This window comes from Gallinula chloropus, assembly GCF_964237585.1.
Source record: "Gallinula chloropus genome assembly, chromosome: 1".
Classification (NCBI taxonomy): Eukaryota; Metazoa; Chordata; class Aves; order Gruiformes; family Rallidae; genus Gallinula; species Gallinula chloropus.
Genome location: NC_140085.1, coordinates 1,659,424 through 1,676,836, shown reverse-complemented (window position 1 = coordinate 1,676,836; position 17,413 = coordinate 1,659,424). Strand labels below are relative to the sequence as shown.

General features: G+C 53.0%; 1 protein-coding gene across 1 annotated transcript in view; it reads left to right on the top strand.

Annotated features, from left to right (window-relative positions):
- Positions 1 to 17,413, top strand: part of TASOR2 (transcription activation suppressor family member 2) — a gene marked incomplete at its 5' end in the record, with an annotated part of 57,397 nt that overhangs the window by 6,484 nt on the left and 33,500 nt on the right. Inside the window, 2 exons of the mRNA XM_084279227.1 lie at positions 14,235 to 14,380; positions 15,727 to 15,822. Of these exons, the coding sequence (XP_084135353.1) occupies positions 14,235 to 14,380; positions 15,727 to 15,822 (242 nt within the window). The remainder of the gene's footprint in view (positions 1 to 14,234; positions 14,381 to 15,726; positions 15,823 to 17,413) is intronic.

The following is a 17,413-nucleotide window of genomic DNA, read 5'->3' as shown; positions in this document are numbered from 1 at the left end:
TGCTGGTGGTGGCTGAACAGTCATAACCAAGGTGGAAACCAGGGTGCTCTGACTTGCATCTCTGCTTCTCCTTCCAGATGCTGCAGAAGCTCAGAGCCCTTCTCCTGGCTGCTAGGGGAAGAGCCACGTGGTTACAGGGGTTTCATTTTACACCCTCACAGGGCAGCAGTGAGCTGAGTACTATGGCATGGCAACACAGAAAGCCTTTTCTCTTACTCCTAGGCTAGCTGTGTTTAGGACCAGCAACACCAGAATTCCAGCCTTGGTATGTCAGCAGGAGCTGGAAACATCAGTGGATCTGGAAATCAGAGATGCGCTGCTACGTGGTGGGAGCCTGACTGCTCTTGATGCTGCCCTTACTGACTGTAGGACTACCCCAAAAATACTTACTCCATCTCATCCCTTCATTTTTTCACTGAGTAGTAGCCCTTGGCATTCTCTTCTGCTGCAATCTCTGCAACGGCACAGTACAGACACGTTAATGACTAATTAACTTTGAGTAATAAGTGACTTATAAGAGAGGTGTCACGTTGCTGTCTCGTTGTTCTTTCTCCTTCTTTTCCTTTGTTTGCCAATCTTTCCTGCTAAGGCTGTGACTACCCCAGCACGCAGAAATACACCCAGCCAGCTCAGCAGAGTTGAACAAGAGCCTGGGTGCTGTGGAGCTGAGCAGAGACACCCAAACACCAGCAAGGATTGGGAAGCAGCCTCTCCACGATGCACATCGCTGTGTGGACACAGCACTGTAGATCTTATTGCCACAGGTCCCTGAAATATTGGGTGGGCTCCCTTCTGAGCACCCACCAGACTCATTGTCTAGTACAGCTGAACACAACCGTTGACCCATCATGTGGCACACTGTGTTCACACAGCGCCTTGCGTAAGAGGTTGGGCAAGCCCAGATCACCCTGTTCCCTGCTCCAACGTCTGTTACAACACGGGCTGTTTGCTGTCTACTAGGGGCTGACATTCACAATGTCACCAAAGAGCCTGGGGAAGCCTAAAAATTATCATTTACTCCTACATCTGATGGTACTGCAAGCCATCAAAAAGAATTATATATCCCTTGGAGCAACATTAAAAGGATCTGGAGCACAAGTGGTCTTCTCCTCTATCCTCCCAGACAGAGGAAAGAGGAGATGAATTGAACTGGTGGATGCCTGGCTGGTGCCATACTCAAGGGTTTGGCTTCTGTGATCATGGATCTACCTTTGAGAAGCTGGCTCTGTTGGAAGCTGGTAGGATTCACCTGGCCAAATGGGGCAGGAGTGTCTTTACCAACAAGCTGAGCAGACTTAAGTGGAGAGCTTTCAACTAGACTTAGCAGGGAAGAGGGATGGAGTGTTGAGCAACAGAGAAGAGCCTGGAGCTACCAATGCATTAGGAACCAAGAAGGTTCCCATGAGTTAAATGCCTGAGAGGAATTGCCATCCAAATGCCTTGACAGGATGGAGAGGTGGGACCATACAAACTGCATGAAGTTCAAGGCTAAGGTCCTGGCCATAGGTCAGGGCAATCCCAAGCACAATGACAGGCTGGGGGAGAATGGATTGAGAACCCTCAGGAGAAGGGCTTGGGTGTGCTGAGGGATGAGAAGATCAACCTGACCCAGCAATATGCACTGGGAGCCCAGAAAAGCACCCATGTCCTGGGCTGCATCCCCAGCAGTGGGACCAGCAGGGCTGGGAAAGGGGGATTGATTCTGCCCCTCTGCTCTGGGACACAGACCCCCCTGATGCTGCCTCCAGCTTGGGGGTCCCCAGGACAAGGGGGACATGGAGCTGTTGGAGCGAGTCCCAAGGAGACCACAGAGACAATGCAAGGGCTGGAGCCCCTCTGCTCTGGAGCCAGGCTGGGAGAGCTGGGCTGGCTCAGCCTGGAGAAGAGAAGGCTGCTGCTGCGGAGAGCTCCCAGCCCCTTCCCATCCCTTGAGGGGCTCCAGGAGAGCTGGAGAGGGGCTGGTGCCCAGGGCAGGGAGGAACAGGATGAGGGGAATGGCCTTAAACTGAAGGATGGGAGATTTAGATTAGACATTAGGAAGAAATTCTTCCCCACGCAGGTGAGGAGGCCCTGGCCCAGGGTGCCCAGAGGAGCTGGGGCTGTCCCTGGATCCCTGGCAGGGCTCAAGGTTGGGTTGGATGGGGCTTTGGCCACCCTGGGCTGGTGAAGGGTGTCCCTGCCCACAGCAGGGAGTTGGAACCAGATGATCTTTGAGGTCTCTTCCAACCCAAACCAGTCTGGGATGGTATGAATTAGGGCATGTTCCTCTCTATAAAGGTGTCACAGTCGATAGCCCACCTGAAGTACCTCTGTGTCAACACATACAGCATGGAACAACAAGGAAGCCATTGTGCAGCTGGAAAGCTACAATCTCAAGGCAGGAGGACAAGCCTGAGGGGCTGAGGCAAAGACCGGGAGCTCAGGGCAGGAGGACAAGGCCGAGGGGCTGAGTGAGGGGCTGAAGGCAGGCACCATGGGGCTGAGGCAAAGACCAGAAGCCCAGGGCAGGAGGACAAGCCCGAGGGGCTGAGGCAAAGACTGGGAGTCCAGGGCAGGAGGACAAGCCCGAGGGACTGAGTGGAGGGCTGAAGGCAGGCGCCATGGGGCTGAGGGAAAGACCAGGAGCCCAAGGCAGGAGGACAAGCCTGAGGGGCTGAGGCAAAGACCGGGAGCTCAGGGCAGGAGGACAAGGCCGAGGGGCTGAGTGAGGGGCTGAAGGCAGGCACCATGGGGCTGAGGCAAAGACCAGAAGCCCAGGGCAGGAGGACAAGCCCGAGGGGCTGAGGCAAAGACTGGGAGTCCAGGGCAGGAGGACAAGCCCGAGGGACTGAGTGGAGGGCTGAAGGCAGGCGCCATGGGGCTGAGGGAAAGACCAGGAGCCCAAGGCAGGAGGACAAGCCTGAGGGGCTGAGCGAGGGGCTGAAGGCTGGCACCATGGGGCTGAGGCAAAGACCAGGAGCCCAGGGCAGGAGGACAAGCACGAGGGGCTGAGGCGAAGACCGTGAGCCCAGGGCAGGAGGACAAGCCTGAGGGGCTGGGCGAGGGTCTGAAGGCAGGCGCCATGGGGCTGAGGCAAAGACCAGGATCTCAGGGCAAGAGAACAAGCCTGGGGGGCTGAGGCAAAGACTGGGAGCCCAGGGCAGGAGGACAAGCCCAAGGCGCTGAGCGAGGGGCTGAAGGCAGGCGCCATGGGGCTGAGGCAAAGACCAGGAGCCCAGGGCAGGAGGACAAGCCTGAGGGGCTGAGGGAAAGACCGGGATCCCAGGGCAGGAGAACAAGCCCGAGGGGCTAAAGGCAGGCGCCATGGGGCTGTGAGGCGATGAGGGAAGGTCTCAATCAGCGGAAAGACTGCGGCGGGAGGTGGGGGTGCCCGAGGCAAGAGGCGAACGAGGCGGGAGAAGGCGGGAAGGGCCGCCGAAGGCCGGTGCCGGCGCGGCGGTGACCCGCGGGAAGAGGAAAGCCACGGGCGCGGCCGCGCTCTCTTTCCGGTTCAGTTTTCACTTTCTGTTTTTTTCCGCCCCTGTCCCGCTGCCCGGCCCCCCCGGCCCTGCCTCTCCCCTTCCCTCCCTCCCTCCCTCCCTCCATCCCTCCTTCCTTCCCTCCCTCCGTCCCTCCTCTCCGCCCGCCCGCGCCGTCCCCCTCCGCGGCGTCCTTTCACTTCCTGGGGCCGGCGGATGGCGGCCGCCCGCAGCCCGCCCGTTCCGCATGTCTCCCCGCGTCGCCTGAGCCCGCCGACCCGCCCCGGCCCGGCAGCGCCGCACCCTCCCGGGGGTCCCTCTCCCCGGCCGGGAGTGGAGCCGCGCTGAGGGCCGGGTGGGGCGGCAATGCGGGAAGCTTAAGGGCCGGTGCGGCGGGGGAAAAGCGCGGAGAGAATCCTTTTGGCCATGGGAGAGCGGCGGCTTGAGGAGAGCGGCGGACCGGGCAGGGGTGAGCGGGGCCGGGGGGCGAGTGGTGGGTGAGGGGTGTGTGTAAAGGGGGGGGGAGGGCGACTGGCTGGCTCCATCCCGCCCTTCGGCTGGGGAGGGGAGGCCACGGTGTCTTTACCCCTCTTTCCCCAAACCCGGGGGCTGCCCGGCTCGCTGGGTATGAGCTTGAAGGGGGGTGACTGCCTGTCCCTCATCTGGAGCCGGGGGCAGCCCCCGGATAGGGCTTGAGGCACCTGCCCCGAGCCCCTGGTTGCCTGGAGGCCTTTGACACCCAGGGCCAAGCTTTGACAATGTAATTCCACCTGGCTGGCTGGTGACACGTTGGCTTTTCCAAGCTCCCACTCGCCCTGTGAACCTGAGCCCAGGGCCTGCGTGGCTGGCAGGGCCGTGGTCCCTCTTTTTATGAGGGGGTTTGTGGCTTCACACACCTTTGGTTTGCCTTTGGGGAGATGTGCTGGTCAAAGCAGGTGCCCTTCAGGAGCTGGATGTGGAAATAGGAACAAATAAGCTGTGTGCTGCTCCCTTCCTGCCATGGGGGAGCTGAAGGCTGGAAGGCCTCTTTGCTCCCCTCCCCATTGGATCAACTACCCTGCCCTGCCAGGCTGGAAATTGGCCCTAAAAAAGGGTGTGTGTGGGGAAAAAAAACCCACATTGCTGCTCTAATCCCACCCAGTTCTGTTCCCAGATTGTCCTTAAACAATTTATCCCACCAAGGCTTGGATAAAAGCACCAGCCCATAGCTCCACAGCCCTTTAAAGGGTGATAATCTGGGATAGATGAAGCAAGCAGGAGGGTGGATGGCACAAAAATAGTTGTGAAACGTGTTCCTTACTCCATGGAAACAAAGTGGTTTGTGTCTGGTGGGGGGTAATGTGCAAGAAAAGCCTTCCTAGCCCAGAATAATCAGTAGCCAGGTGCTTCAGTGCTCGCTGCAGATGTGGGAGATGCTGAGTGAAGCTCCATTCTGTCATGGGATTCAAGTCAGGACATTAACCCCATGGGTTTACCCCAACCCTGTTATAAAAGTGGGTGTTTCTGGGTGTTAGCTCGTTAACAGCGCTCATAAGAGGCTGGTAACTAACAGGGAGATGACCGTTGGCTCTAGCTGTCCTATGGTTGAGCCTGGGAATTACTGGTCTGCACTTGAATGGGTCTGGTAGGTGCAGTGTGCTGTCAAGAAAATGCCTGGTCTTCAGACTGTTGGAAATTGCAGTTTTCCAATTGAAATATCATTTTATCAAAGAATACCTATCTGCTTTGGAAAGAAGTGTAAATTCTTGCCTAAGACCAGAGACTGACCAGAGCTCTGAAACTGGTTTTACATACCAGATTGGTCTATTTTTAGTGTTCCTCTTAAACCTGTTGGTTTTGGTGGTTAGAAATCTAGCTTAAGTGTTTCCCCTTCCCAGATAATCACCGCTGATACCTTCTAACATCCACATCCCAGCTGATTCAGGAGCTGTGTTGGCACAACTCTTTGTGGAGCCACGCAGCCATCCAGATTGCTGAACCTATCTGGATTAAAAATAGCCTTTTTTTTTGCTTTACTTTCTGCTGCAGTTGACTGATTTTCTTCATTGTGCAGCCCCAGCTGTGCCAAGAGGGGAAGAGAAGGAGCATCAGGGCAAGGGCTTGTGAAGGTCACTGTAGCCACCCATAGAAATTACATGCTTTGGTGGAATTGGGGTGACTTTATGACATGAAATACATGTGCTGGTCACTCTGGTACCTGCCAAAGTGACCAACTGACCATTCTTGGTTCAAATCATATTGAGACAAGAAAGTTAAATGTTTATTATTTTTGATAAATACTATTTTTGCACAGTTTGGGTTTGGTTTTTTTTCATTTGCTGGTGGGGTTGATGGTGAGATGACTATCCCCTAGTTCTGTTTGGTTGCTTGGAGTCAGTGTGTGTGGATTTTAGTACTCAGCTAACTGTGTCTTGGTAATTTCCTCAGCCAGAGGGTCCACAGAGAGCATGTGGTTAGAGCTCTATTGCAGTATCAAGCAGAGCAAGAGGCCAGGGGAAAGGAAAGTCAAAGCTGGAAGGAGAGCATCTGCAGGCAGAGCAGAAGTGCTGCACAAACCACACTTAAAAGAAGGACACATCCCTGTTTGGGAGGTTTTCAGGCTTGCTCAGAGGCAGAAGGATTAAGTGACGTGGGCTGGAGGAATGCATCTGCAGTATTTCAGGCAAGGCAACTGCATGTCAGCTTTCTCCAGCTGCAAACAAGTTGGGTTTCTTTGGGTTTTTTTTTTTTCCCTTCTCCCAAACAGGGGAGATCTACCCTGGGGAGGTTGTTTTTAACCTGTGAACCGTTGCTGATGCTCTCAGCAGGCTGCCTGTGTGTTGCTGGAGTGCATGCAATTGCCTTGGCAACACGTGGGCTTTAGATCCACCACGTCCCCTGCCTTGATTTTCAGGGTCCTGGGAGGCAGCAGACCAGCTCCAGCTCACATGGTGGTGGCAGGTTGATGGTCCTGGGAGGGCTGGGTGTTGCTCTGTGGGTGCTGTGTGGTTGGCTGGGTTCAGCATGTGGGTTTCAACAAAGGGTTTGTGGACTGTGTGCAACTAATCCATGAAATAGAACGTAGCACAGGCAAGCAGGGCTTTTAGTTTGTCAAGCACAAGTCTACAGCTCTTCCACAAGGTCAAATAAATCAAGTCTGACTGTCTTATACCATCTAGGCTACTGCCCTAGCACAGAGAATCACTTGGCTGGCTGGTTTTGCAAAGAAAGGGATATTTTAAGTGCTAAAATACATGTGCTGGGGCTAGTTTTGGGCAGAGTCAAGGCCAGACACCTGCAGCTGGGTGAATCCACAACAGGTGGCAAGCCTGGGTGAGATGGTAGAAGAGAAGAGCTCCAACAGCTCGGGGCTTTGAGGAGCATCTGCTGAGATGAAAGGCAGCACCAACTGCCTGAGCAGTGACTTAACAAGGGAAACCCTGTAATAACCACATCCTCAATTAAGTGAGCAGCTAAAAGTAACAGGAGGGGGGGTGTTACAGCATCAAAGAAGTGTTACCTGGAAGGTTTCTCTACTGTAGGACTCCTGCTCTGAAGAGATCTTTCCAACATGTAAGTGGGGTGGCTGTGGCTTTGCCAGCCAAGGATGGGGACCCCCATCTCTCTGTGACCCATCCTAAGGCTGCATCACCTTCCAGGGGAAAAACTTCATCCTCCAGTCCAGTCTCAAGGTGCAACTTGAGGTGTTTCTCCTTATTTCTTTCCATCTGCTGGTGCCAGAAGAGAGGCTCCATCATTTCTGACCCTCCCTCAGGGAGTTGTGGGCTGCAGTTGGATCTCCTCAGCTTTTCACACCCAAGCTACACTTTGACCCCTTGCTCTCAGTGCAGGTAGTGTATGGTCTTGTTGGGGCTCCCTTCTCTGGGTAGGAATTTGGGGCACACTTTGAAACAACCATGTTTGCTGAAGTTTCTTACTACATTCAGACAGTGTGGGAACTTAGCCTTCCCTACCCAGGAGGAAACCAGTCATTTTTCCTCCCCAACCAACTAGATGCATTCAGATATAAGAAGGACATTGAGGTCCTGAAGTGTGTTCAGAGAAGGGCAACCAGGCTGGGGAAGGAGCTGGAGGGCAAATCCTCTGAGGAGCAGCTGAGGGAGCTGGGGGTGTTGAGCCTGGAGAAGAGGAGGCTGAGGGCAGCCCTTCTCCCCACCTCCCCTGCCCTGCCAGGAGGGTGCAGAGAGGTGGGCGATGGTCTCTGCAGCCAGGGGCCAGGAGCTGGGCCAAGGGGCAATGGGCTCAAGCTGCCCCAGGGCAGGGTCAGCTCAGCTGGGAGGGCAAAGTTCTTCCCTGGCAGAGTTGTGGGGCTGTGGCACAGGCTGCCCAGGGAGGGGACTGAGTCACCTTCCCTAGGTGTGTTGAACAGAGGGGAGATGAGGTGCTCAGGGATCTGGTTTAGCACAGGATGGGAACAGTTGGACTCAATGACCTTAAAGGGCTTTTCCAACCTTACGATTCTGTGATATCACCCTGAGATTAAATCTGAGTTGGCAGAGCTCAAGTGGAGCTGTCTGTGTAAAGGTTGCCTGTCCTCTGGGCACAGTGATAGCTTTCTGGAGAGGGGGTGTGGGGTTCCCTGCATCACCCAACTCCTAAAAGTGATCTAAAGAAATAAGAAATACTATCAGTCTCTGGTATTGAGGTGAAAAGCATTACAAAAAGCTCCTGCAGCCTAGATGTCTGCCTTCCTGGGCTACCTGACACCAAGGGTAATTTAAATATAACCCAGCACCTTGGTTTTGCAGCATAGCAGCATTCACCATGTCTCACTAGTGGCATCTCACCCAGAGCAGGGACATTACCTGTGGCTTTAAAGCCAAGGGTGTTTATTTAGGAGAGTGGAGCTGCCTCAGCCTCCTTGCTTTTTTCAGCTAATTACAAAAGTTAGAGCACTGTGCCATCCAAAAATCCTTCCCCCCACCCTCCCCTTGCCCAGCATGTTGAATGCTTGGTTCTTCTGGGGAAAAACAGCTCTGCAGTGGAGAGTTTGTAGACCTTCAGTGCAAGGGAACCACTCTCCTCTGAGAGGATGAGGAGACATCCTCTGCTGGGAGGTGGTTTGGGATGATGTTGTGATGATTTACTTGCCTCTAGCAGGCTAATTGACTCCATGAGTCGCTCCCCTTTGCCTGTGAAAGCACCACACAGAGTAAGAGATGCTGCTTCCTACCATGGTTGCACTGATGTGCTGCATCTCCACTGTCTGGTGTGGGCTTGGCTCCTTGCACATCAGAGCAGGGGTAAAACCTTCTGCTGAGTCCATGGGTTGTCCCAGCTGACACCACAGATCCACCTTTACCTGGCATCCTGAACTCCAGGAGGGGCTGCTTAGGGTAAAGTACATGAACAGGACAAAGGCACAGCTCTCTTTCTCTGAAAGCTCGTGCTTGCTGCTCTTGTTTGTGGCTCAGGGATTTCCTTTGCACTTAATAGATTATTTCCCCTCCTCTCCCCTTACAATTCTGTTCCAGTTGATTTTTGAACCCATCTGCAGCAACCCATGGTGAGACCTTCAGAAAGTGCTGCATGTTAGTAGATCACAGAATCCCAGAATTGTAGGGGTTGGAAGGGACCTCCAGAGATCATCAGGTCCAACCCCCCTGCCAAAGCAGGGTCCCTAGGACAGGTCACACAGGTCGGTGTCCAGATGGGGCTGGAATCTCTCCAGAGAAGGAGACTCCACACCCCCTGGGCAGCCTGTCCCAGTGGAAAAAGGGGAAAAAGAGAAAGCTGCTCTTTAACCTCTGTGAAAGGTGATGATAACAGCAGGAGCAGCAGGAACAAGGCTCTTGTCTGGTGTAGGGACATGTGTTTTGAGATTAAAAGGCTTTGAAGACCCAGTGCTAAAACAGGAGAGAACCCCTGAGAGGCTTGAATATGCCAAGGCAAATCCTTGTCTGCTTCAGTGCCCTGGATCAGTCCCCATGGGCATAGGAATCCCAGAATCCCAGAATCACCAGGTTGGAAGAGACCTTTGAAGATCCTCAAGTCCAACCATTCCCATCCTATGCTAAACCAGATCCCTGAGCACCTCATCAACCCTTTTTTTGAACACATGCAGGGAAGGTGACTCAGCCCCCTCCCTGGGCAGCCTGTGCCACAGCCCCACAACTCTGCCAGGGAAGAACTTTGCCCTCCCAGCTGAGCTGACCCTGCCCTGGGGCAGCTTGAGCCCATTGCCCCTTGGCCCAGCTCCTGGCCCCTGGCTGAAGAGACCATCGCCCACCTCTCTGCACCCTCCTGGCAGGGCAGGGGAGGTGGGGAGAAGGGCTCCCCTCAGCCTCCTCTTCTCCAGGCTCAACACCCCCAGCTCCCCCAGCCACTCCTCATATGATGCCCTCCAGCCCCTTCCCCAGCCTGGTTGCCCTTCTCTGCGCATCCCAAGGTTGGAAAAGCCCTTTAAGCTCATCAAACCCAACCATCCCTGTCCTGTGCTAAACCAGATCCCTGAGCACCTCATCTCCCAGGCTGTGAACCCCCTCCCCAGGGATAAGACCCTCTGTGGGCTCAGCTGGACCGTGCTGGTGTGGAGCTGTGCTGGGTTTCTCCATCTGTGGGTCCTGCGCTGCATCTCCGCTGTCCGGCCGACCCTGTGTGGGAAGTTGGTGGTGACGTGTCCGAGCTGCTGGCAGGGGAATGGGCACTTTCACTTTTACTTCTGGGTTAGGCACTTTCACTTTCGCCTCCTCACAGCCTATCAAGGGGCCTTCTGCTCCCAAAACTGAAACCTGGCTGTGTCAGGGTTTTGTGTGTGTGTTTCTGTGGGACCAGATTCATCTTCAGTTGTGGGACCAGATCTGAAGGATCCTTTTAAATCTGAACAGGGAGATGAGGGTCCCAGCAAGCTGCTGAGCTCGATGCCAAGTTCTGAGGTTGTTTCATCTCAAATATTTCTGTATTCATTCAGAAACTTGGGTTTTTCTCCCCCCCCTTGGACTTTTATTTTGATGCTGCAGCTGAGCTTGCTGGACAGAACCTGTTTGTCACCTGCAGAATGTCTGGGTTTGTTGCATTTCCAAGAGCTTCCCAGGGGTTTATTTGGTTTGTTTTAAAATCATCAGCTTAATAAGTTGGGCTGGGTCAGCCTGGAGAAGAGAAGCCTCTGGTGGGGCCTTACAGCCCCTTCCAGTCCCTGAGAGGTGCCTGTAGGAAGCTGGGGAAGAACTGCTCCAGAGGGCAGGGAGTGATAGGATGAGGGGTGATGGTTTAAACTGGGAAAGGGGACATTGAAGTTGCGTGTTAGGGAAAAGTTCCTCCCTCTGAGGGTGGTGGATCCCTGGCCCAGGTTGCCCAGAGAGGTGATGGAGGCTCCATCCCTGGAGACATCCAAGGTCAGGGTGGATGGGGCTCTGAGCACCCTGCTCTAGTGAAGATGCCCCTGCTCACTGCAGGGTAGGACTAGATGACCTCTAAAGGTCCTTTCTGACCTTACCTATTCAATGATTCTTTTACCCTTGAAATCACCAGAGCTTCTGCTGGTTTAGCACCCCACACCCTCAGTAGGTGTCCTGCACCCAGTGGGGTTTTTAACCCCTTAATCTCTCTCTGTCAGCTCGGTGTCTGTCATGCTCAGTGTGGAAACAAAACTGGCTCCCAGCTCACATGCTCAGCCATGGCCTTTGTCACACTCCCAAGACCTGAGCTTGAGCCAGTGCTGCAGAGCTGCAGGATGCTGTTGGTAGGAGAAGCAGCCTGATCTCCCCCTGGAAAGTGGGATTGTTTGCAGCAGTAGCTGTGAAATTAAATAGCAGCAGCTGCACTCCTGGGCTTTTGGGGCATGAGGAGCTATCAAGGGAGTTGGGCTTGTTTAGGCTGATAGAGAAGATCATAGAATCACAGAATGATCTGGGTTGGAAGGGACCCCAAGGATCACAGAGCTCCAACCCCCCTGCCACAGGCAGGGCCACCAACCTCCAGGCCTGGAGCTACACAAGGTTGCCCAGGGCCCCAGCCAACCTGGCCTTGAACACCCCCAGGGATGGGGCACCCACCCCCTCTCTGGGCAGCCCCTTCCAGCCCCTCACCACTCTCTCTGCAAAGAACTTGCCCCTGATATTTAAGATGCAGAGACCAGGGCTGTCACTCTGTGGAGGATGACTCTGGACACAAGGGCTGTTGTGCTTGGGGCAGGTAGCAGAATGAGACATGGTTGGGCCAAGCCTTGGAGCAGAGCTGTGAGCTGGGATCTGATCTGATTTCCCAAGAGGAGTCTGAACTACTTGACTGCTTCAGTGACTTTGTCAAGATGCAAGAGACCCAGACAAAGCAAAATAAAAGACATCCTGTCCTCATTAGGCTCCAAGAGGGAAAATCATCATACTGGGAGCATGCTGGAAGAAAGAAGTCTTTGTTTTTCCTCCTTCTGGGCTTCAGAATCCAGTTGAGTTCACCTGCTTTTTGACTACTTCTGATGATGAGCAGCATCACCTAAAGTGGGAGGTTTACAAAGTAAATAGAAGAGGCCACAAAAGACCCCAGAACAAGTTTAAACAAGGGAAAAATACTGTTAAAAACATTTCCTTTCTATGCTCCAAATTTCCATTCCCACCTGCCCTCTCCATCCTTTCCTTTAAATCATTTTTGAGCCATTTTTAGCCTGTTTCCCCCCACTTTTTGCCTTGTCTGGGTCTTGTTTTGCTTGGCACAGAGCAGACACTGTCTCCCTTCCCCCTGTTAAGCCCCATACTGGGGACTGGTTGAGCCAGCTTAGAGCATCATAGCTACATGAGTTTAATAAGTACAGCCTGAACTGTTATTTTTCCTCTTCTATATATTAGGTCCTTTTTTGGCCTTGAGTAATTTGAGAAGAACCAAGATTTCTGAGCCAGGGAATGATCCTATATTTTCTCCTTTTGAATTGAGAGGAGGAAGAGGAGGAACAGAAAGAAACAAACCAAACCCATCATTAAAACTTACCCTTTGAAAATAGGATTCAGAGCACCAGCTGGGTGTTAGGGTGAACAACAGAAGTTATCTTGTCCCTCCTCACCCAAACAGGAGTTTTAGAGCTTAATATGAGAAATTACCTGTTTGTCCTCAAAAATTTTGGTGAGGTTTTTCTGCAGGAGCAACCTGGTGGTTCTACAACCCAGAATGGTCTGGGTTGGAAGGGACCCCAAGGATCATAGAGTCACTTATAGGTGACTGCTTTATTTTCTAGTTTATGGGTCAGACTCCTCCAGGTGTCTATGGTGACCCTCAGCTTGGGGATTGAAATCTCATCACTCATGAATCACCACCAGTAATAAAGGTTTTTATAAGTGAAACAGAGACTGAGCCCAGGCCCTGCTGAGAAGGACCTGGGGGTTCTGGTGGGGGAGAAGCTTCCCCTGAGCCAGCAGTGGCTCTGGCAGCTGGGAAGGGCGATGGGATCCTGGGCTCCATCAGCAGAGGGGTGGCAGCAGGGACAGGGAGGGGATTGTCCCTCTCTGCTCTGCCCTGTGAGGCCCCAGCTGGAGTCCTGTGGCCAGAGCTGGGGCCCCAGGACAAGGAAGATGTGGAACTGTTGGAGAGGGGTCAGAGGAGCCATGAAGATGATCAGGGGGCTGGAGCAGCTCCCCTATGGAGAGAGGCTGAGGGAGCTGGGCTGGGTCAGCCTGGAGAAGAGAAGGCTGTGGGGGGACCTCATTGCACCTTCCAGTCCCTGAAGGGACCCCAGGAACAGGAGGGGAATGGGCTTGTTAAAGGGCAGAGACTGGCAGGACAAGGGGCTGGAGTGAAGCTGGAGGAGGGAAGGGGGAGATGAGATATTGGGGGGAAGTTCTTTGCAGAGAGAGTGTTGAGGGGCTGGAAGGGGCTGCCCAGAGAGGGGGTGGGTGCCCCATCCCTGGGGGTGTTCAAGGCCAGGTTGGCTGGGGCCCTGGGCAACCTTGTGTAGCTCCAGGCCTGGAGGTTGGTGTCCCTGCCTGTGGCAGGGGGTTGGAGCTCTGTGATCCTTGGGGTCCCTTCCAACCCAGACCAGGCTGGGATTCTATTTCAAAGTGGCTGCTTTATTTAATATTTGGTTTCTAACAGCTGCAAGAGCACAAATACTGCAGGACATTCCCTTGTTTCTGTGTCAGGATTTTATTTGTCAACTGCTTTGGGACCTCTTCTTGGTGGGATGCTGTTGGGAAGTGTTTTACTGGAATTTTTCCTTCAAAAATGTCAAGAGAAACCAGGCTTTGAGAAAACTCTGCCCTCTGAAGCTTTGAAGGAAGGTTTGCTTTCTGTGGTGTCGAAAACCACATCACTCAAGACCTTTAGGAAAACAAGAGAATGCTGAGTAGCTGAGCATCTGCTGGGATTCATCCTGTGTGTAGACATCAACTCCCACAGCCTAAGAAAACCTGCAATGAATCCAAGTAGCTCTTTGGCACCAGTGAACGCTCTGACCTGCTCAGCATAAAGTTCATTTACCACCAGCCTTTGCTTCTACTGGTTACTAATGAATCTTTTTCTTTCTTTCTTTCTTTAATCTCCTCCACCAGAGGTTTCTAAGGACTCACTGTCAAACAGGGAGCTTGTTTTCCTCCTGCCAAAGGACAATTTGTCTTGTAGACCAAGACTTGTGTGGCTGGAGGGGAGCTGCTGCTCCTGGGGAGCTGCTCTGCTTGGTGGAGACTTGATTTCCGTTGGACTTCATGATCTTAAAGGCCTTTCCCAACCTTGTAGTACTGTGATTCTGTGAGATCTGGACTTGTTAAATGCCACCCACCTCAACTGAGGTCCCATATTGACCCAGGGATGCCCAGAGTTAATATTTTACCTCCTTTATTCCCTTGGTTCCTCTAGATTTTCACCCAGAGTCGGAAGAGTCGAGTTCCCTTTTGCAGACGGCGGTTTCGGTGTTGCAGAACTCCTACTTGGACTCTACATCTCAGGATGGTTTTCAGTACAGCCAAGCAATTCTGGTGGAAAACAATGTTTTTCTAAGTGAGGTAAGGCTGGTGGAGGAGCAGGGTGCTGCTGGCAGCTTGGGAATGGGTGGTGTTTCTCTGGGAGCTGCAGAGATCTGTACATGCCGGTTTATTGGTAGGTCTGCCTTACCTTTGCTGCCTGTGGCTGATCTGCCTGCCTTACAGAGCCCCATTTGTGCTTCTCTCCTCCCAGCCTGATCAGGAACAAAAGGTCCTTTCAGCCAAAAACTCACCAGCAGTTCCTGGAGAAGGGCTTTGGGGCAGGTTGAAATGCTGATTTGATAGCTGGCAGGAGAGCTTTAATGTGATTGGACTTCTGCTGATTCACAGCAGGGCAGGTTTCCACGTGGCATTTCTTTTGTCTACCCTCAGCAAGCACAGCTTTTAACCCTGTGTCCCTTTCTCCAACTCACTGCAGCATGTGCAGAACCACTTTAAAAATGCCTTCACCCTTCCAATTCCACTGTCACTGGTGTGGGAGGCAGGCTGTCTCCTCTGAGGACTGGAGATGACCAGTCTGCTGCTTGTGATGAATAAAATAGAGCTTAGATATCTATTTTGGCTGCTTAAATGTGGGGTGGTCACTGTGGAGCTGGATAAAAACCTGGGAAAGTGGGTATCAAGTCATTTGTTGATTTGCCTGTGAGTTCTAGGTCTGGGGAGGGGATTGTGCCCCTGTACTCGGCATTGGTGAGGCTGCACCTTGAGTGCTGGGTCCAGTTCTGGGCTCCTCACCATAAGAAGGACATTGAGGTCCTTTAGTGTGTCCAGAGAAGGGCAACCAGGCTGGGGAAGGGGCTGGAGGGCAAATCCTGTGAGGAGCAGCTGAGGGAGCTGGGGGTGTTGAGCCTGGAGAAGAGGAGGCTGAGGGGAGACCTTCTCACCACCTACAACTACCTGCAGGGAGGTTGTAGAGAGGTGGGCGATGGTCTCTTCAGCCAGGGGCCAGGAGCTGGGCCAAGGGGCAATGGGCTCAAGCTGCCCCAGGGCAGGTTTAGATTGGATATTAGAAAAAAATTGTGTACTGAAAGAGTTGTGTGGGCCTGGAACAGGCTGCCCAGGGAGGGGGTTGAGTCACCTTCCCTGGATGTGTTCAAAAGAAGGGTTGATGAGGTGCTTAGGGATCTGGTTTAGCACAGGATGGGAATGGTTGGACTTGAGGATCTTCAAAGGTCTCTTCCAACCTGGTGATTCTGTGACTGAAATTCGAAAGCAGAAAGGAACCAGGCAACCTGAGCTGGTTCAGCATCACCTGGATTCTGCCAGCTGCCCCATACTTACCATGACAGGTGGCTCTTGGGACACTCTGTCCTTACACCATGAAGATGTCACTGGACTAGAACAACGTGTTGTTGTGTCTTCTGCAGCTCAAAGCTTTTGCCCAAGCAAAGGAAGCCGCCGGGTACAGCCAGGAGGAGCTGGAGGAGACCTTTGCATTTCTCCTGTTTGATAATGAAGAAGAGGTAACCCAAAAGGTTTATTCATCTTTAAAAGTGGGATTCATCCCACCAAAGCCAAGCAGATCTGTGGACTGAAGGGTCCTTGCTCTCTACCCCACTGCTGTATAAATAAGCCAGAGTGAGTTTTGAAGGCATCTCCTGCTTTTAAGTGCTGGATCTTGCATTGCACCTCTCCAATCAATTCATGGTTGAGATTGGGCTGCCTCCTTTATCCTCTACAGGGAGACAGGAGGAGTCTCCTGTTGTCCCAGTGGATTTATGGTTGAGTACAGGCAGTTGAAACCATGTATGCTTAGAAAAGTGCCTTTGGGGAGTTTGTGATGTGTTATTTGGGCAAGTTCCCTTGGTTTTGCCAGCTTGGTGGGGAGAGCTCCTGACAGAGCTACTGGGAAAGTTATTCCTGCCCATTTTTCACAAGGATTCTCTTAATTTTGTGTAAAGAGCTTGTCTACACAAGGATGCTCAGGGAATCTAGTGGGAGTTTGCTTGTAATGTGATTTGATGCTGTGCTAAGTGACTGCAGAGATGGTTTTGCTCAGGGTGAGAGTGGTCTGAATGCTGGTTTTGGTTCTGTTCACTTTGGATTGAGCTACTGCAAAACAAAGCACTTTGGGTCTCAGTTTGTCTCGCTTCATTTTAGCTCTTTGACATTTAGTGCAGCCTGTACCAAGTGACTGAGCTCCTTGTATGGTCCCTAAGAAAGAGGGAGGTATCCAGAGGGACAGTTGGACCTATTTTATTTACAGAATCCCAGACTGTCCTGGGTTGGAAGGGACCCCAAGGATCACAGAGTTCCAACCCCCCTGCCACAGGCAGGGACACCAACCTCCAGGCCTGGAGCTACACAAGGTTGCCCAGGGCCCCAGCCAACCTGGCCTTGAACACCCCCAGGGATGGGGCACCCACCCCCTCTCTGGGCAGCCCCTTCCAGCCCCTCATCACTCTCTCTGCAAAGATCTTCCCCCCAATATCTCATCTCCCCTTCCCTCCTCCAGCTTCACTCCAGCCCCCTTGTCCTGCCAGTCTCTGCCCTTTAACAAGCCCATTCCCCTCCTGTTCCTCTGCTCCCTTCAGGGACTGGAAGGTGCAATGAGGTCCCCCCACAGCCTTCTCTTCTCCAGGCTGACCCAGCCCAGCTCCCTCAGCCTCTCTCCATAGGGCAGCTGCTCCAGCCCCCTGATGATCTCTGTGGCTCCTCTGACCCCTCTCCAACAGTCCCACATCTTTCTTGTCCTGGGGCCCCAGCTCTGGACACAGGACTCCAGCTGGGGCCTCACAGGGCAGAGCAGAGAGGGACAATCCCCTCCCTGTCCCTGCTGCCACCCCTCTGCTGATGGAGCCCAGGATACCATTGGCAAGTATCTAAACTCCTCAGGCTAAATCACTCTTTGGAGGTGCCTTTCCCTGATGTTCAGAGGAGAAGTTTAGCTTGCTAGGCACTTGTAGGAGGCAGGTGTTAGGTGAGATGAGTGCCTAGTATTTCCTGTAAAGGACCTGAGCACAGTTCCAGCACTTTGCTTTGATTTCTCACCCACAATGAGTCCAAACTGCCCCATTATCAACACACATTTGCTCTTAGCACACTGTGAATCTG